General features: G+C 48.0%; 1 protein-coding gene across 1 annotated transcript in view; it reads left to right on the forward strand.

The window, feature by feature from the left end:
* Positions 1 to 21,322, forward strand: part of KIAA2012 (KIAA2012 ortholog) — a 518,638-nt gene that overhangs the window by 464,117 nt on the left and 33,199 nt on the right. Inside the window, exons 19-21 of the mRNA XM_075318976.1 lie at positions 40 to 136; positions 7,292 to 7,448; positions 14,525 to 14,663. Coding sequence (XP_075175091.1) covers positions 40 to 136; positions 7,292 to 7,448; positions 14,525 to 14,663 — 393 coding nt within the window. The remainder of the gene's footprint in view (positions 1 to 39; positions 137 to 7,291; positions 7,449 to 14,524; positions 14,664 to 21,322) is intronic.

Here is a 21,322-nt window from a genome sequence, read left to right on the forward strand (position 1 = left end):
TGCTAGCATTATAATAACTTCTGGATTTTTTTTTACTAGGCTCTGAAAAACAAGCAAACCAAAAACCTAAGAATTCAGAAATTACAAAGACACAAAATCCAAAGGCCAGGGGTAAAAATGACAATAATCGTGAAATGTGAGTAACCTTCCAGTAATCATTTGTCATTTATATTTAGATGTGGTATCAATGGTGGTCACTGACAGAAAAGGGCTCTGTGCAAGGACTATTTGAGGTCGAATTGTTCGGTCTATGACAAACTGCTTTGGAGGTGGTAATGGCCCCTTACCTTTTGGGCCCCTGTGTGGCTGCACAGGTTGCACTAATATGTCCACTCCTATATGATATCCATTTTTCTATAATTTATATCTTATCTCCTAGATTCTCAATCTTCAGATAAAATTATGACATATTTTATATATCTTAAATAACACAACATATAATATTCTCTTTTATCACCAGTAAACACACTGAACTATACAGAGCACTTCCCTTTCTTGTGATATTTATTATATATTTCAATATAAAAAAATATAATTGCAGCCTTCACATCTGCCATGTAACCCGAAAGCTAAGGTTTTGCCCCATTATCTGAAATTGTCTTACCAACCTGAAAAGCTAAAATACAAGGTTTTTGGTTTTCTTTTTCTTTTTTTAATCAAATCTCGTTTTGTTACATGTTGCTTAAAGGGAACCTGTCATCAGGATTTTACTTCACAAACTATTTATGGCTTTTTCAAAAACAAGTCCAAGAATAGTTTTAAGGCCCCTTTACACACTAAGGGGTACTTTGCACGCTGCGACATCGCAGGCCAATGCTGCGATGCCGAGCGCGATAGTACCCGCCCCCGTCGCAGCAGCGATTTCCTTGTGATAGCTGCCGTAGCGAACATTATCGCTACGGCAGCTTCACATGGACTCACCTGTCCTGCGACGTCGCTCTGGCCGGCGACCCGCCTCCTTGTTAAGGGGGCGGGTCGTGCGGCGTCATAGCGACGTCACACGCCAGGCGGCCAATCGGAGCGGAGGGGCGGAGATGAGTGGGTTGTAAACATCCCGCCCATCTCCTTCCTTCCTTATTCTACGGAAGCCACAGTGACGCCGGTAGGAGATGTTCCTCGCTCCTGCGGCTTCACACACAGCGATGTGTGCTGCCGCAGGAGCGAGGAACGACATCGGACTGTCGCGTCAGCGTAATCATGGATTACGCCGCCGCTGCACCGATGATACGATTACGACGATTTTGCGCTCGTTAATCGTATCATCTAGGCTTTACACACTACGATGTCGCATGCGATGCCGGAAGTGCGTCATTTTCAATTTGACCCCACCGACATCGCACCTGCGATGTCGTAGTGTGCAAAGCCCGCCTAAGACTTTCTAGCGATCCCACCAGTGATCCCAACCTGGCCGGGATCGCTGGAAAGTCTCTGTTGAGCTGTCAAACAGGCAGACCTGGCCAACGACGCAGCAACAATACGGACCTGCAGAACGACCTAGCTGGTCATTGGGGACGTGTTAAAGCAGCTATTTGAAAGAGAAGTCGCTAACAATGTCGTTGTAACGGTGTCAAACACAACGATACATGCTGCGCAGCGAGAAACAAAGGACCAAAAAATGTTCCTGAGAGATGAGTAGCGATCAGTGACCTCACAGCGGGGGCCAGGTCGCTGATGCGTGTCACACACTGCAATGTCGCTGTAGAGGTCACTATTACGTCACAAAACCGGTGACGTTACAGCGATATCGCTAGCCATGTTGCAGTGTGTAAAGGGGCCCTTACATGGCCAGTCTGTTCCTCTGTTACTGAGAAATCAGCATTTTAATTGATATGTAAATGAGGCTGCAGGGCTATTATAGTTCTGAAGCCTCTGTCACTCCAGCTCTATTCCCCACCCAGCGCCACCTCCTCCTGCTTGACTGATGACTGCTTTGCTTGAAGTCATATGTGAAGCCCCACAGGTGCTGTGTCGGTGCATTACCTTCAGGGACTCCACTCGGCTGGATCTTGTCACAGGTAGGAGATCTTCTTCTTGATTGTCGTGACGCCACTCTCAGTATTGCGGTCAGTGGGGACCGCCACTGCAGGTTGAGGGACGCCTGGGGCTGATGGTGAGTGCAGTTAGTTGGAATAGCCTCCTGAGAGTGAGGCAAGCCCCAGGGCCCTGTGTAGGTGCGTAGTACCACAAGGCGCAGAATAACTCCACACAGGCAGAATGTCTTTCAGGGTTTTTACTCACTTTAGGTGGCAGGGTGAGTAACCCGGGCGTAGCTGGGATGAACCAGGCGGGAACCAGGTGTCCTTCAGGCTGACTTGTGAGGGTGACTACTAACTCGCCTTCCTTAGCCCTTGGTGGTTTGGGGTGACCCCGACTTTGAGTCCCTATGGGGGTCACCCAGGGAAGTTGCTGAAGCCTCACTCCCCTTCGTTTGCCGTGTGCTTGTTGCCTGGGCCAGATCACTCCAGCTTCTTGCCTCCTGTGAGCTATGGGCCCTAACTGTGGCTACGTGGCTGCGGCTTTTTGTGGTGTTGTGGCGTGGGCTTTGAGAGCCCCACACCGGCAGGTTTAGCAAAAGAAAGCTGGATCTATCTCCGCTTCGGGATCTGCCGCCCGTTTGGGCCTGGTTCTCCCTAGCAGTCTCCTTACTTCCCACTCTGTGCTCTCTCTCTAGCTGGAGATGGGTTTCGGGTAGCACTCCTAGGTGACCGTTCTCCCCCGTCGGTAGCCACTGCGCGGACGCTGTCAGACTCCAGCAGCCCAGGGGAAGGGGTCAGCTCTCCTCGGAGCTCCCTGGACTCTGCTCTGAACCGGCTCACATCTGGGACCTTCACTCCTGCTCCTGTCAGAGCTTCACTTTCCTGCTCCTCACTCCTCCACACTCTGCTGCAGACTCTAGACTGTTTACTCCTCCTTTCCCTTTTGTGCCTGCCTACGCCACCTAGCAACCAGACTCTCTTACCACACCCCTTGAGAGGAGATGGAGGCTTTTGGCCCCCTCCACTATTCCAGTGGAGGTGAAGGCTTTTCCCCCTCCTGGGATCCCCAGGGGTCCTCTCATGGGTACATGTGTGAGACCTGATCACTATGCGCCTGTGTACCACACCCCAGTCAGCCTTCTGGATTACCTGTGTTGTACTGTCCCCAGCATGGGTGCAGTACTCAGTGGTGCCTGACCAGGTCAGGGGCGCCACATTCCCCCTTAGTTATCACCAGCACGTCCTCGGGCTGCAAGACAACATTTTTAAAATGCATAAAACATTAAAACATGAAAAACATTTTTAAAAACACCAGGTACCATACATCACCACCCTCCACCCACAAGTCCGTTAACCCACCCAAAACCCTCTCACGTTGGCCGCGCCTTCAGCCACTTCTGGCAGGATGTAGAGGCGGCTTTCATGGTCTGGTGGTTTCAGGGTATACCTGGCCTGGTGGATCCGCGCCTTCAGCCTCTTCTGGCAGGATGTAGAGGCGGCCTCCACAGTTGGTGCTGACCAGGTACCCTCTTTGTGGTGGAGAGCCAGGCCCCATAAACAGGCATGCTCTCTGGTTGCAGGTAAGCCAAGGCCCTATATACGGACGGGCTCCCTGGTTGCAGACGAGCCAAGCCCCTAAACAGGCTGACTCTGGTGGTGGTGGTGCCCTCTGGTGTAACTATTTACACTGCGAGAGTTTGTGGCTATAGCCAGTTCATAGCCTTAAGGTTTATGGTTTTCTCACACAAGTTTATGTGGGCACATACTTAAACGTAAACGTTGCAAAACTTCCAACTTTTCAAAACTTTAACTTGCTGTATGCTTTACTTTATGCAGATTCCTCCTCACCAGGGCTTGGGCCTGTAGGGCTGCGGCACCTGTTGGTTTCTTGACCTTTTTCCTCATCTGTAGTGGTCTGATCATTAGGTCTTTGGTCTTGACTTCTCTCTTTATTACTGTCTTTCCTTTCTTCTTTGGGACATGGCACTACATCTAGGGCATACCAGCCTCTTTCGCCTCGATGCAGGGTAAACTGTACGGAGTCTCCCATTTTTAAGTTTCTGCCAGGGTGTCCTCTGGGCAAATTAGCTCTGACGTCTCTCCTATTGACAAAAATGCCTTCTTTGATACCAGGTGCAACGATGAACCCGTATCCTGACTTCAGGCTAAAGTCTTCCACAATTCCTCTACAAAGGGGTCCTCTGACCTGTGCTTTGGCTCTTCTCAGGAACCGTTTTTCTTCTAGGTCTCTGGCCGTGACTTCTCTCTGCTCTGGGGATGGCGGTGCAGGGAAAGACTGGGTTCTACTGCGGCGCTGTATCTTGCGGGTTGGATTCTGCGAGGTGCAGCTTACCAGCTCCCAGGTGAGGCTTTGGGGCAGATCTTCCTCAGCAGAAGGTGTCAGGTCTTCCTCGTCCCAGCGGGAATACGGCAGCATCTCTGGCTCGGGGCATGGATCCACTGCTGGTGGCTCCTGAGTCAGCTCCTCAGTTTCCTGGCCTCCTCTCCCCCTTAGTTCTTCTTGGCACTCCTTTGGTGGCAGTGCTGGGGATGGGCTTTCTTCAGCAGGCCCAGGCGGGGGACTCTTTGGCGTGGTTGCTGCAGGGGTTGCTGGAATCCTCTTGGGGGTATGCGGAGGGAGCACGTACTGGTCCACCAACCATTGTGGAAACTTGGCCTCCATGTCAGCCTTTAGCTGCCAGTATGCGGGGTCCTCCCCCAGCGTGGGCTTTCCAGCAGGGACCTCTTTGGACTGGGGAGCGGTGTCTGCTCTGGCCTTGCAGGCCGGGGTAAATGGTGATGCAATCTCTTGGCGGGCCGCGCCTGACATGGTGGCGGCCTGGTCTTGGCGGGCCGCGCCCTGCATGGCGGCGGCCTGGATCGGCGTCGCTGTCGCGATGGGATCGGTGCAGGCTGGGCTGGGCGTCGCTGCAGCGATCGGAGCTTGGCGGGCCGCACCTGGCGTGGCTGCGGCCTGGTTCAGCGTCTCACTTGCGGCGCGGACGAGCGTTGCGGCTGCGGTGGGGTCCCGGCGGGCCGGGCCTAGCATGGCGGCGGCCTGGGTCAGCGTCACACCCGCGGCATGGATGAGGGTCGCGGTGGCAGCCGGATCTTTGCGGACCGGACTGGGCGTTGCTGCAGGGACCGGGTCTTGGTGGGCCGGGCAGGGCATCGCTGCGGCGGCCTGAGCTTGGCGGGCTGCACCTGGCGTGGCTGCGGCCGGCTTCAGCGTCGCCGCGCCGGACGCCTCTTCAGGGGCCGCGGACGTGGCAGCAGGGGTCGGGGCACTCGCGCTGGCAGGGGCATCACTGGACTCACCCATCGGTGGCAGCATCGGGGTCTGAGTCGTCACCGCCCGGTCTGGCACTCGTCGTGCGGTTCCCCTCTCATAGGCCTGAACCGCGGCAGCCATCTCCAGAAGTTCCATGCGTTCTTCTCGGATCTGCTCCACGACCCGGGTCTCCAGTCGGTCGCAGAACTGGGCCAGCTCCCGATACCACCAGGCAGCGGAGCCCGGTTCTGGGTTTCTGCGGTCAGACGCCATTTCTTCTGCGCCCTCTTCTGCACGATTTCCCAGCAGTGGACTCGCCGTTGCCTCTAGTAGCAAGCTATTCAGTTTCCGCTCTGCCTCTTTCAGCAGCTCCTTTCCCAGCAGCAGGCTTCTGGCTCCCTTTCTGTCCCGACGTCTCTGGACGCTTCCGCTCTCTTCACAAGCGAGGTCAGAACTCTGCAGGGGATCTCTGGGTAGCCACACCTCTTCGTGGGCGGTAACTTCTCCCAGCGCGGGCTGCTGTTGTTTTTCAGCGCGCTTTTCATGGTGGCAATATGGCGGCGCTTCCAATTTTTCAAGCGGACCGCCCAGGCACATGGTCACCTGTCTGGACAGGTCTAGTCCTTATCCTGTTCGTGACGCCAGATGTGAAGCCCCACAGGTGCTGTGTCGGTGCATTACCTTCAGGGACTCCACTCGGCTGGATCTTGTCACAGGTAGGAGATCTTCTTCTTGATTGTCGTGACGCCACTCTCAGTATTGCGGTCAGTGGGGACCGCCACTGCAGGTTGAGGGACGCCTGGGGCTGATGGTGAGTGCAGTTAGTTGGAATAGCCTCCTGAGAGTGAGGCAAGCCCCAGGGCCCTGTGTAGGTGCGTAGTACCACAAGGCGCAGAATAACTCCACACAGGCAGAATGTCTTTCAGGGTTTTTACTCACTTCAGGTGGCAGGGTGAGTAACCCGGGCGTAGCTGGGATGAACCAGGCGGGAACCAGGTGTCCTTCAGGCTGACTTGTGAGGGTGACTACTAACTCGCCTTCCTTAGCCCTTGGTGGTTTGGGGTGACCCCGACTTTGAGTCCCTATGGGGGTCACCCAGGGAAGTTGCTGAAGCCTCACTCCCCTTCGTTTGCCGTGTGCTTGTTGCCTGGGCCAGATCACTCCAGCTTCTTGCCTCCTGTGAGCTATGGGCCCTAACTGTGGCTACGTGGCTGCGGCTTTTTGTGGTGTTGTGGCGTGGGCTTTGAGAGCCCCACACCGGCAGGTTTAGCAAAAGAAAGCTGGATCTATCTCCGCTTCGGGATCTGCCGCCCGTTTGGGCCTGGTTCTCCCTAGCAGTCTCCTTACTTCCCACTCTGTGCTCTCTCTCTAGCTGGAGATGGGTTTCGGGTAGCACTCCTAGGTGACCGTTCTCCCCCGTCGGTAGCCACTGCGCGGACGCTGTCAGACTCCAGCAGCCCAGGGGAAGGGGTCAGCTCTCCTCGGAGCTCCCTGGACTCTGCTCTGAACCGGCTCACATCTGGGACCTTCACTCCTGCTCCTGTCAGAGCTTCACTTTCCTGCTCCTCACTCCTCCACACTCTGCTGCAGACTCTAGACTGTTTACTCCTCCTTTCCCTTTTGTGCCTGCCTACGCCACCTAGCAACCAGACTCTCTTACCACACCCCTTGAGAGGAGATGGAGGCTTTTGGCCCCCTCCACTATTCCAGTGGAGGTGAAGGCTTTTCCCCCTCCTGGGATCCCCAGGGGTCCTCTCATGGGTACATGTGTGAGACCTGATCACTATGCGCCTGTGTACCACACCCCAGTCAGCCTTCTGGATTACCTGTGTTGTACTGTCCCCAGCATGGGTGCAGTACTCAGTGGTGCCTGACCAGGTCAGGGGCGCCACACATACAGCATAGAAACTATCAGAAACAGAGGAACAGACTGGCCATCTAAAGGTATTGATGGACTTGTCTTTGATACATGTACATATGAAAACCTGCTGACAGATTTCATTTAAAGTGCATCTTAAAGGAATCTAAACCAATATGTTCTTAGTGTTAAAGATGTGGAGAAAGCTTCCATTAAGAGGAATGAGAATTTGCCTGTTATTCCACAAGAGGCAGAAGTTAGCAAAGACGACAACCACATAGAGAATCAGCAATTAACAGAAGAAGAGGAGACTGCACTTCTACAGGAAATCACCAACACCGTGGTCTGTAACTTTCATTACTACCGTACATATTCTCTTTAATGGAACAGTTTCTCTCTTGGAGCTCAGTGTAGCACTGATCCAGGGCTAGAAATTTGGGAGTGAGTTGAAACTGGGTGTTATTTAATCAATTTAACTGTCAATATATTTATATATCTCCATACAAAATACCAGAGGAAAGAGGCAACACCAAGATGGTCTGGCACACTGCTTCTTAAAGGGAAACTGTCACCTGGTTCTGGCTTCCTAATCTGTTACTACCACAGCAAAATAAGAGAAACAGTATTTATCTGTCCAGGTCACTGAAACTAATGCACTAACAGGATACAGAAGCCCTCCTTCATAAGGCTGTGTGCGCACGTGTGTGTTTTGCATGCATTTACGCTGCGTCTAGCACTGCAGCGTAAATGCATGCGTCCTGCGTCCCCTACACAATATATGAAGATTGTGCATACATTTTGATCCAAATCGGTGCGTTCAAAAATGCAGCATGTCACTTCTTTTGTGCGCTTTGGATGCAGCTCCCACTCTGTCTATGGGAGAGGCTGCATCCCAAGCGCATGACATTGGCATTTATTCTGCTGAAATACTGTATCCATTATTTAGTGTTTCTGCAGCGATTTGAAGCGCACATGTGCTGATAAATCGCTACAGAAATTTCAGCATGTACGTGTGCACACAGCCTAAGGGGAGAGGCAACACAGGTGCAAAATACTGATGAGACATCCACTATCAATCTACTGATTCATGGAGGAATCGATTGCTTAGTTTTAGAATTACACACGGATAAGGATTGTATACGGCGCTGATCACACACATTATTGACACCCTGTTTTGCCAAGTATTTAAAGGGGTTGGATACGGCTTTAAAGAAGGCGATTAATTTTATTATAACGATTCAATGATTACAGAAAATAGGAAATAGTGTGATATTGCCTACACTTTTACATAATATAAATCACAAAGGTAAAATACTTACATTGCACACTACATAGAAAAAACTTCAGCAGGAATAACACACATCATCTGTCCGGAACATCAGCTGTGAAAAGCAAAACAGCGAAGACAGAGAAATTCCGGGGATCCACACTGTGGTGTCACGGGCATCCCCTTTTAGTCCACAGGTTAATAGGCTTCTGACTTCGCTGAAATCTTCACCAGTTTATATCTCTTTTGAAAACAAATGCTTGTATAACCAAGTGTTACACAAACTCTAAGGGTGGCTTTGCACGTTGCAACATCACACGTGCGATGTCGGTGGGGTCAAATCGAAAGTGACGCACATCCGGCGTCACTTTCGACATTGTAGTGTGTAAATTCTAGATGATACGATTAACGAGCGCAAAAGCGTCGTTATCGTATCATCGGTGTATTCTCTGACATTTCCATAATGCCGGTGCCGCGACAGGTACGATGTTGTTCCTCGTTCCTGCGGCAGCACACATCGCTGTGTGTGAAGCCGCAGGAGCGAGGAACATTACCTTACCTGCCGCCGGCGGCTATGCGGAAGGAAGGAGGTGGGTGGGATGTTTACATCCTGCTCATCTCCGCCCCTCCGCTTCTATTAGCCGCCTGCCGTGTGACGTCACTCTGACGTTGTACGACCCGCCCCCTTAGGAAGGAGGAGGATCACCGGCCAGAGTGACGTCGCACGCCAGGTGTGTGAACCCAGCTTAACAGGTTCTATTTGTCTAATATTGTATCCCTCTTCTGAGTGGCCAACTCTTTAGATGTCAATCTACACTGGACAAATATGTCACCGAATGAGACATGCCAAAGGCTGCCGGTACCAGATGTTTTACCATACTATAAACATGTACATTCTCACTAAACATTGATAAAAGAACTATGAGTCCAGGTGTTTGAGAAAATTACAGAAGAACAAGCTGATAAAAACTAAACTGTTACTGTCTAATATCTTAAAGACAAACTACCAATATGGATTCCTGATGGCCACTAACATCTTAGCACTATACACCCATAAGAAACCACCTAAGACACAACCTCTAAAACAATAGTCTTTATTAATAATTAGGTAAAAACAATTTAAGACACCAAGTGTCTATTGAACATGAAGGACAAAGGACAAAGTGCTCGTGAATGACCTAATGGAGAGCAGAGAAAGCGTGCAGGAATATAGTACTAGATTAATAGGTAGATAAACTCCATGTAGTCTAGGGGCTAAATAGATCCTCCACTTATCCTTCCTACCTGCGGAGAGTGTCGTAATGTTCTGAACACCCCCGCTCCGGGTGGCTATCCCTTGCTGTCCCTGTTCTTCACTGGCCTATGCCCACCACCAGAACTAGGTGAGTTGTGTAAAATCCAGGACAAACGTATAAAAATATATGTTGGTTCCTGAATTGGACTGGAACCTATGTTCCTGTCAAGATACTGTAGTACACAGCAGTTAGGATCAAGCTCCTGGGTCCACCTAACAGGCCGGTACCCCAAGCTTCTCCGACGCGTTTCTCCCCCTCCTAACTAAATGGTCAGGAGTTCATCAGGGGTAAATTGCCAACAACACCTAAAGAAAAAAATAAAAAGACACTATACACCCATACTATTAGATTAGGCAGGCTGCACAGCTCTCAATAAGTGCACCCCACCGGGACAGACACCCTAGTTTATAAGACCAACATAAATGGGCCTGACGGTATGCTGCATAAAAATAAACATAAAGTGCAAAAAATATATATATATCATAAATATATGAGATATTGGTCGATCTGCTAACCTGTTAGCAACATAATGTGGAGACAGAGACCCTGATTCCAGCGATGTGTCACTTACTGGGCTGCATGCTGCAGATTGGCTTAAATTACTTATTTTTTTTTTAAGTAAGAAATTATCACTAGAGGAATAGTGCACCTGCTGCCATGAAGTCCTCCACATTCATGAGCTCTGTATAACATTGCCCCCACCACTGATTGGCAGCTTTCTGTGTACAGGGTGCAGAGGCAGAAAGCTGCCAATCAGTGGTAGAACTGAGAAAATCTATAATGACCGGCTCTATTCAGAATACTGTAAGCTTATACAAAAGAGGAGTATTTAACCAAAGAAATTACAGATAAAAAGAGATTTTATTTCAAAATGATTAAAACAACAACATGTGTAAAATAAGAGGTAACTCAAATCAGATCCAAAAAAGGTTATACACAAAAAATAAATAAACAAATATTTACAAATTGCGACAAAGAAAATAGGTGCACGAAAATGATTGTGTGTATGTAAAATATGTATGGGGCCCGCACAAAGGTGCCAAATGGGAATAAATTAGTGGGAACAAAGATGAATAAATAATGTCCAATATTTGCAATATCCACAAGATGACAGTGTATGTCCAAAAGAAGGTGTAGGATGCATGGAAAAATGGCTCTATATAAGTATAAAGCCAATTGCAAATGGAAATAAAACATTTGATCACAGAAAACGTATGTGTCACTCTGAGCAATAAAGGAGTAAATTCAGAAGAAGGAACCGGGTATCTTGCCACGCTATCACCACACCGGGATGTAATGTTATTTCATGTCTTTATTATTTATGCACAGGTCAAGGCGTTTTGGAGGTCACAGCATCCTTCCTCAGGACAACAGGCAAAAACATAGATAATTAAATAAAGCTTATTTATGTTTTAGCCTGTTGTCCTGAGGAAGGAGGCTGCGACCTCCTAAACGCGTTGACCTGTGCATAAATAATAAAGACATGAAATAACATTACATCCCGGTGTGGTGATAGTGCAGCAAGATACCCGGTTCCTTCTTCACTGCTTGAGGCTGCAACTGTTCACCTTTATATATTGCTGATATAGGAGTTGTGACTTGCACAACTACTCTAGGTGACTTCCTCACTATTAATCACCTTTGTTATCTGGTAAGACCCTATTGCGCTTCTCCTCCACAGTTCCTATCTTCTAAAAGCCTGAGCAATAAAGGCACTGCGCAATACTAGTGACATATAAAAGTGATAAAAAAGGGTCAGAGAATATGAAGAACCAACTCTGAAGGAGCACATGCAAAAGGACGCCCATGGAAAGGACATAGAATGAAAGGCCCAAGAGAGAATGAAAAGGACAACCTGGATCAGCTGGCAGCAGTTTGTCCTTTTCATTCTCTCTCGGGCCCTTCATTCTATGTCCTTTCCATGGATGTCCTTTTTGCATGTACTCCTTCAGAGTTGGTTCTTTCTATCCTCTAACCTTTTTTTTGTTCACCATAATGTCACTAGCATTGTGCAGTGCCTTTATTGCTCAGGGTGACATACTTTTTCTGTAGTATTTGTATTGCAAAATATTCTATTTGCAACTGGGCTTTATACTTACATAGACCCATTTTTCCATGCATCCAGAACCTCATATTGGGGATACACTGCCATCTTGTGGGTATTGTAAGTATTGCACATTATTTATTCATCTTCGTTCCCATTGTTTTATTCCCATGTGGCACCTTGGTGCGGGCCCCATACATATTTTACATACACACACATTTTTTAGGTACCTATTTTCTTTGTTGCAATTTGCATATATTTGTGTATGTGTATTTATTTATATTTTGTGCACAACCTTTTTTGGATCTGATTTGAATGACCTCTTCTTTTATACATCTTGTTTTAATAATTTCGAATAAGATCTGTTTTTATATGTAATTTCTTTGGCTTAATTACTCCTCTTTTGTATAGGTTTACAGTAGATCTGCAGCAGATAAAACAGGAATTTTATACCAGCTACAAGAAGCAGCCCAGTAAGTAACACATTTCTGGAATCAGGGTCTCTGCCCATGCTGCCATCATGTTGCTCTCAGATGGGTTAGCAAAAAGCTGGTGACGGATTCCCTTTAATTTGTGAGACTGGTCTCGTTAGTGCAGCGCCCCTTGGTTGTTGATGAGGCTCAGCTGGATGGTTGTCATATAATTTGTTTCATCTTCTGAATAGTCTTTTCTCTGGCCGCTGTAGTCTCTATTCTCTAATACAGTTCACATGTTGTACATATTTTAATGTTATAGTGGGTTCAGGAAGCAAAAAGGGAAAAAAACTTATTTTTTTATTTGAACATGGATTTCCATTACAGACATAATCTCATTCAGTCTGGTGAGACACAAGCAGAAAATGTTTTAGAAGCTCTAGTCTGACATTGTTTATCATGAGGAATATTTACTAAAAGAAAAATATTCTGAGAGTTAATAAGTTCTGTGTATGGAGTTTTTAGGGTATTTCTTGTTTGTAAATCTGTTCTTCAGAGAGATACAAATGTATTCACAGCTACATGAAAACTGTATAGTAGTGTTTTCAATTGTCACAGAACTATTCCCTGAGACAGACATGTATCTCCTGAGTGCTCCCCCTCCCTTCTAACATACGTCGTCATGGATCAGGAGGCATGGCTTGTTACTGGCTTCTAATACAAGCCAGACCCCTGATAGCAGCTCCTCCCACGCAGTCACAGGTCAGGGGTCAAGGGTTGCTCATTCCTCTTATTATGCAAGCCGGTCCCCTGACCAGGCAAGATGTCATGTTTGCAGGTATATAATGTCATTCCATCATTTGTGCACTGCTGCCTTGATGACTCCACCTATAATGTAGGCCTGCTTTTTCACCATTTATCTCTGACAGTCATAGCTTCCCTCAACACTTCTTGACATATCCCAGATAATCTGTACAGCTGAAGGCTGTATCCCTTCAATAGTCTATTTCCTTCTCACCAGTGCTGCTTTCCCTCTCCTTTGTAGTTTCCTGCCTTCTGCAACCTGTTTGGGCCACTCTTATTACTCGTGTAAAGGGTGCTTTACATGCCGCGACATCGCTAACGATGTCGAGCGCGATAGCACCTGCCCCCGTCGCTCGTGCGACATTTGGTGCTCGCTGCCGTAGCGAACATTATCGCTATGGCAGCGTCACACACACATAATTTGTCAGCGACGTCTCTGTGACCGCCAAACAATCCCTCCTTCAAGGGGGAGGTGCGTTCGGCGTCATAGCGACGTCACTGCGGTGTCACTAAGCGGCCGGCCAATAGAAGCGGAGGGGCGGAGATGAGCGGGACGTAACATCCCGCCCACCTCCTTCCGATGGATGCAGGTAAGGAGATGTTCGTCGTTCCTGCGGTGTCACACATAGCGATGTGTGACACCACAGGAACGACAAACAACATCGTACCTGTGGCAGCAACGATATTAAGGAAAAAAGCGACGTGTCAACGATCACCGTTTTTGAACGATTTTGCGATTGTTGATCGTCGCTCCTTGGTGTCACACGTTGCGATGTCGCTACCAGCGCCCGATGTGTGTCACTAACAACGTGACCCCGACGATATATAGGTAGCGATGTCGCAGCATGTAAAGCACCCTTTACTAAAGGGAAGTGATGGGGTAATAAATCTGATACATACTGCAGCAGACATCCTGATGCTTCCCTCAGGCTAGGGAGACACATGAAAAAATGGAATGATAAGAGCTGCACAGAAAGGTTGTAAGGGACAGAAAATTATCAACTGACAATGGGGTTAGTGAGAGATCTACTGTTGAGGAGGGGATAGACTATGGGTGATATATAGCCTGCAGCTGTATAATACTCTGTGAAATTCCACAGAGCGTGGAGGAAAATTCTGACTATAATTGATAAGCTGTGAAGAAGCAGCCATAGATCACAGTGGGAGTCACTCAGAAAAAGCACAAATGATGGAAGGACATTACAAACCCACACAACACATCATGTTTGGTTAAATGATGACAAACCATGCCAGCTGATCTGTGACTGCATGAAACAAGGCATCATCAGAGGGACGTCTTGTATTAGAAGGTAGTAACATGCTATAACCCCTGGTCTGTAACGTAACATCCCAGAAGGGAGGGGGAGTCCTCAGGAGCTACGTCTGTTACAGTAAATTCTAATAGCTCATACTGTGACTGTTGAAAACAATTCTATAGATGTCGTCTTTTTTAGTTTTTGAACTTATGTCAATGTGAATACATTTTTAGCTCCCTGGCATATTCCTTTAACCTCTAACTTGGGCAAGAGCTTCATTGGCATGCTCAGCATTTTATCATTGCTTTTACATATTCCTGCTAATGTTACTTATGTGTAGACAAAAGACACCACAAAGGGAAAGGAAAAGAAAAAAGCCAAAAGTGAGAAGGCACAAAAAAAAGAGAAAGATCCAACTTCACCAGCCAAGAAAATTAATAAGAAAACTGGAGAACAAAAAAAAGCTGTTTTTGTTGTCGGTAAGGGATTTGTAAAAACATTGATCTTCAACAAAAAAAATGTATTATGGTTGTTATTCATCAAGGAAAAATTACATAACAAGTTCTCATTTTTACAAATGTTTAGTAGTTGCACATAAGGTGTATATCCAGAAATCAAATATCCACAAAGGAGGCGTTCCACACTCAGCAAGTCTTCTCTGTCAAAGACAATAGAAGAAGAAAGCTGACTCTCCAGTGCCACCTATTTGGGTTAGCTACAGTCTTCGATCCATGACACATGACATGTGTGTATTAGACAAGCTAGTAATGTGGTTCAGATTTTCTGCAAACTGCTGTTGTCCTATATGGGAATCAGTGCTAGTCCCAACACACGGCTGTCACTTTCAGACTAGGATCACACCACATTGTTGCATCCTATTGAAAGGTTTATGTAATCTTTTGTTTGTTTTTTTAAAATTAGATAAAAAGGTAGCTTAAAACATAATGTAACATAATTATGTTACATCTTATGCCCTTGAGTTCTATTGTCCAAAAGAAGGAATGTGAAACCAGCCTAATTTTTGTGTCATTTCACATCCTGACCAAAAAAGAATTCATGGTGGTGCACAGCAGAAGCACATTATCATGTTCAACACAACAACAAAAAGGGCCCGATTAATCAAGACAATGCCGGTCTTGAGGAGATGGAGACAGACCCTCCTCTGACTCACAAACGGGCTTTTGCCTCTTCATGAATCAGGAGTGTTGGACGAGTGACGAGGACCTCTGTGTGAACAAGAAATGAATTAGAAGAGTATTACTTTGGACAATATAGGGCCTCTTTCACACGTCCGTGGAAAACACACATGTTTTTCACCGACGTGTTGAAGGTGCCTATGGCCCTCCATGTGCTGTGATTTTGGCACAAGTGTTCTCCGTGTGCTATCCGTGATTGCACAAGTGTTCTCCGTGTGCTATCCGTGATAGCACACGGAGATCATGAACTTTTCACTCACCTGTTACGGGCGCTGCTGTTCATGGCGTGAACACACGCCACATGGACACACGGTCCTTGTGAAAACACTGATGTGATTCTGGGATGTATAAAAACATCGTCATACATACTGGAATCACTGACGTGTGAAGGGGACCTTACAAAGCCAAACAAAAGGTAAAGCCGAGTTGTTGTAGGGTCTCCACGTGCATGAGGCAGAATCAGGCATAATGAGATGTAGAAAAAGAGATGATCTAGAAAACAGGAGATAGCAAGAAGAAGGCTTAAGAAGAAAATAAACAGAGGGTTGGGGTTGCATCACAGTGAGCAGCAAGCACAATAATTATAAATATATACTCCTCAAAAAAATAAAGGGAACCCTTAAACAGTACAATGGTATTTTAGCGTTCCCTTTATTTTTTTTGAGCATTATATATATATATATATTTAGAGTAAAATATGAATAAATTTCACATCATGTCAGGGCAACTTGGGTGATAGGTGAATGTGGATAAGCATATACGATCCATGGTATCCATGCCTGTACAGCTTTGACATGATTATCTAATGAAATGCTGGACAATAGTTAATTTATCACAATTCCCTGTATTCTGGTTTGAATTCTTGTAGGGAATCAGATAGTTTCTTCCATGAATGTGTGGCGCCCCAGGACCTGGTCGCCACAACAGCATTGCCCCTCCAAAGGGTTAATGCTGAGCCTGGAGGTAATTGGGAGGTCTATTGGCCAGTAAGTTTAACATCCAACGCAGTTCTCCCTCAGGCCAGCAGGGGGAGCTCTGAACCTGGAGTTCTAGGGAGCATTCCTTAAGTCTAGCCTGAGGGAGGAGTTAGTGGTCAGTCTGTAGAGAGAAGTCAAACAAGCAGACGCAGAGTAGTGCTGTCCTGTAGAACTGGGGCCTAGAGCTGGAGCAGCTTGGCCCAGTGAAGCAGGAGGAGCAGAGAGGCACAGAAGAGACTCGGACATCGGAGTCTGTGGCCACCAGGGCCTAAAATACTCCATGGTAGCCGAATCCGAAGGGCAGGAGAGCTGCAAGCAACTGGCCCATAATCAGCCCGAAGGTACAGCTGCATCATCAGGGCCCGGTGTGGACTCCAGCAGAGAAGCACCAGAGAAGGCCTGTGCAGCCTACCACAGAGGGAAAGGGACGTACCACCGGTCCCAGCAGCAAGAGGGCCATTGCTAGATCCAGAGAGCAGGGTCCTATCACAGTAAGGAAAAGAAAAGGAGTAGGCCTCATACTCATCTGGCCAAAACGACATCCAGTTACTTCCAGGCCGGCCGGAGCCCTCTACCACCTGTAACGGTCTCCGAGGACTAACCGTTTGTGAAGTAAAAGAGGAGAAGGTAAAGAGACTGTTGTTTGTGCCTGTTTCTTTCATTGCCTGTCGGCCCTGCACTGTGTTATCCATACAACACCATAGACTCTCATGAGCACCAACAGTGTCCCCGGGGCACCGCTCCACCTGTGGGGAGCAGTACCACCATTGCTGCCATATCATTACCCCGGAGGCCTCACACAGCAGCGGCGGCTTAATAGCCGCATACCACAGGTGGCGTCACGAATAGAGATGAGCGAACCGGTCGCGGTTCGGCTCGAGGTCGGTTCGCCAAACGGAGGTCCCGTTCGAGTTCGGCTCGTCGAACGTTCGACGAACCGAACTCGAACTGCATAGGAAACAATGGCAGGCAATCACAAACACATAAAAACACCTAGAAAACACCCTCAAAGGTGTCCAAAAGGTGACAAACAACTCACAACACAACACAAACACAAGGGAAAGTGACAAGGACATATACTCATGCGAAAACAAAAGAGCTGGACAAGGAAAAAGAGGAGGACACACAGATATATGAGTATATGCAAGGAAACATCGATGCCATTACTGTGCAACTTGAGCCCTGCTCATTTTAGGCTTCCAATCTGGATAAATTGCCTGAGCTTGCCACGTACGCCTTGGGGATCTTGTCGTGTCCTGCAGCCAGCGTTCTCTCAGAACCTGTCTTCAGTTCTGCTGGGGGTCTGCTGGCAGATAAGCACACGCGTCTGTCCACTGACAATGTGGACATGGCTCTCAGAGGACTTTTCTTCCCCTGGGTCAGCCAGGGGACGGGAAAGGCACGCGTATTTTTGAGAGTGCTTCATGCAAAGCATCTTTTTCATCTTGAAAATTGGGTCAACTGATGCCAGTCAAGTGGGGTGTGTGTGGCCCAATTAGTGGCAACGAGGGAGACTGTGATTGGAGTCCCCTCGCTGTGTTTCTAAAAGAACCAAAATGAACAAATCATGGCTCTCAGAGGACTTGTCTTCCCCTGGGTCAGCCAGGGGACGGGAAAGGCACGCGTATTTTTGAGAGTGCTTCATGCAAAGCATCTTTTTCTTTTTCAAAAGGGGGGTCAACTGATGCCAGTCAACTGGGGTGTGTGTGGCCCAATTAGTGGCAACGAGGGAGACTGTGGTTGGAGTCCCCTCGCTGTGTTTTACATGATTTTCGAAGGGCATGACATGCCTAAGAGGTTGAGTTTCATCATCTGCAACTTGTTGGCAACAGAAAGGCTGCCTTTACACCCTTTTGAGACCGAGGATTTTCGAGACCATATGCCCATTGCAGTGCCCCAAAAGCCGATGGCCAGTCGTCACTCCTTCTCCAAGAAAGGCGTGCCCGCGCTACCACAGTAGGTCGCACACAACCTCACCGATTCCTTGAGAAACTCTGTGTGTGACAGGGTGCATTTCAACACAGATACTTGGACCAGTAAGCATGGACCTGCTGAAATACGGTATGACGTATACCCTGAGCTAACTTGATCCAGAGGTGGTGCAGATCACGCTGCTGGAGTGGTGTCAGATCAAGGACCTATGCACCCTTCTACACAGTTTACAAATGTCGACGAAGATGTTTAGCACTGGCAATGCCATTCTCAGCGTGACAATTCTGGTCATCTACATGATGGAGCACACTGTAAGCATTATTCGGAGTCAGGTATTGGTCCAAGAGGAAGGTGAGGAAGTACAGGAGGAGTCATATGCAGAAGGGATAATAAGATCTACAAGGTCCATACGGTAAGCGGCACCTAGGCAGCAGTTATGGTGGGGGATAGGGATTAACAAGGGCGCATAGTATCAGCAAAAATTGTTGAGGAAGGTGCAGGAGCCATGAAGAAATGGAGGACGAACTTGCAATGGGCATGGAAGACTCACCAGATGAGTGAGAGCTTGCTCACATTTCGGTTGTGCGAGGTTGGGGGGAGAGGGCTGAGGAAGGAGGCACGATTCTCACCTCTCTGCCACCAACACACCAAGGACTTGGTCCTCCTGGATGCACAAGACACATGAGCGTCTTCTTGCTGCACTACCTACAACATGACCCTCGGATTGTACGAATTCGAAGTAATGCTAACTACTGGGTTGCCACACTGTTAGATCCCCGGTACAAGACAAAATTTCGCGAAATAATTCCTGCCATAGAAAGGGACGCACGTGTACAGGAGTATCTTCAGAAGGTGGTACGCAATCTTAGATCTGCTTTTCCACTAAACACCAGTGCTGCACAGAGTGAATCTCAACGCTTTGTCATGGATAGGAGGAAATGGTCTTTTACTTGTCCACATCTGAGGGACCGAGGGCTGGCTGCTGTGCTGAGATGGCATTGAGTACGGTGTCCCTGCAGAGTTGCACTTTTGGTCATATACAAAATGAGTTGAAAAAGGACAGATGCTGGTGGAAAGGGGAACAGGTGTGTTGGAAAGGGGAAAAAAGTTTTGGTCCGTGGGTTTGGTGGTTAAGCAAAAGTAACATTTGATGAAGAAACACCATCTGTTACGGTGGGACTGGCAGATTTGGATAAGGTGTATATACTATGTTACCGCTATATAACGAAAATTAATAAGAAAAGAAAGAGAAAGGTATATATCCCCATCAGCAGTCAGTGTCCACCGTGCTCCCAGATGGAAAAGGAGAGGTTGGCAACTGGAAGGTTAGGTGGAGGATACAGAGCTGTGTGGCTATGAAACTAATAGTAGCCTGAACCAAGTTAGACGCCACTCGGATCTTGAGACTGGGAGCCCTGTTAGCGTCACAGGGTCCACACGCCCACCCAGCCCAGGAACTCCCTATTAACATCACAGGGGCCATTCAGTACGCTGACCGTGTGCATTGGGGCCACACCTGTGGACAGCAGGCGCATCAGCAGCAGCAGGCCTGTTAATGCCACTGGGCTGCACAAGCAGAACTTGTAGGACAGGAGCTGGTCTTAACCGTTCTGCGTTACCAACTGTGGTGGCGGCCTGCATCGACGCCCTATCCCTGCCTACCTCTGGCCTAAAGCCGCAATGGGTTCAACGCATGGAGGTGTGCTCTTTCGGAGCATAATAGAAGACTTCGCACCTCCTTGTTGTCTCCAGACCCTTTTATAACCTGGGTCCGCCCCAAACCAGGGTGGACCACAATGCACCTCCTGGAGACAAAAGCAGAGTGATACGTCATGAGTGGCATAACTAGCGTCCTATTTGGAACCGCAACTTCAATGATGACCTCATGGCTGTCATGACCCAAACACCTCACCAGTCATCGTCTGACCATCAATAATGAGGTGACAAGTCATAGGGGCGGACCTCTGCAAGCCATTTGGGAGTGGCCTGGCCACATCGTCAGGACACCTGATGCCCTGTGGTCTAAATGGGCCCCCCACATCAGGGGCAGGGCCAAAGAGTTCATTACCGGACCTAGTTTCTGATAAAGTAAGTGCCTGACCATGGTCAGTTGCATGAAATACAGTCTCTGAAAAAAGACTATCAGCTTTAGCATGGTGTCTAGGCACAACACAGGACTTAGACCCGGCACGGAGTGCAAGTACCTGTGCAAAGAGGCTTTTCGCACTAAGTGTGGGAGCATGCGCTGTAGCCCGAAATGAAGACTTAGCCTCAGGAATGGCACAGTCAGGCTGAGCATACTCACTAGGCGAAACACTGGAGTTAGGCTGCGGCTGGGGTAAATCGACACACGCATGCGCACTAGCTGCCTCTCCACACTTAGACGTGGAGGAGAAAGCAGCCAGATGGACAACCCGAGGCACAGGCCTAAATGGCAGCTGATGCCTGGGTGCAACTGAAACCGCAGCAGGCTGCTTGCGTTTAAGGCGTCACCGTTTTGTAACAACAAATACCATCCAAAAGAACAGGTGTACTTCTTCCCATGGATAATCTGATATGATCCCTTTTTTCATGGACACGACCATCGCTAACAAATGTAGATGAGGCCAAAACACCAGCTGCTTCAATGGATCTGAAGTGCTCCATAAAGTGGCCTCTCCTCCACCCCAATTTCAAGATCCCAAATACTCCATTCCTCTGTGGTGTCAATCCAATCGCACTTGCTTCCTAACAGCTCTCAAGTTTCCACCAGCCCTGCTGAGTATGGGGTAACAGAGATGGTTGAGTTTGCATAGCTGTTCAGTCGCACTATAGCCTGGGAATCAGAGGTCTGCTCCAAAGCTGCAATGAGTACAGACAAGGAAGTTATTATTTTTATTATTATTGATTTATAGAGCACCATTGATTCCATGGTGCTGTACATGAGAAGGGGGTTACATACAGAATACATATACAAGTAACTATAGACAGACTGGTACAGAGGGAAGAGGGCCCTGCCCTTGCGGGATTACATTCTAAAGGATTTTTGGGAGG

The sequence above is a fragment of the Anomaloglossus baeobatrachus genome, chromosome 7, assembly GCF_048569485.1.
Source record: "Anomaloglossus baeobatrachus isolate aAnoBae1 chromosome 7, aAnoBae1.hap1, whole genome shotgun sequence".
Classification (NCBI taxonomy): Eukaryota; Metazoa; Chordata; class Amphibia; order Anura; family Aromobatidae; genus Anomaloglossus; species Anomaloglossus baeobatrachus.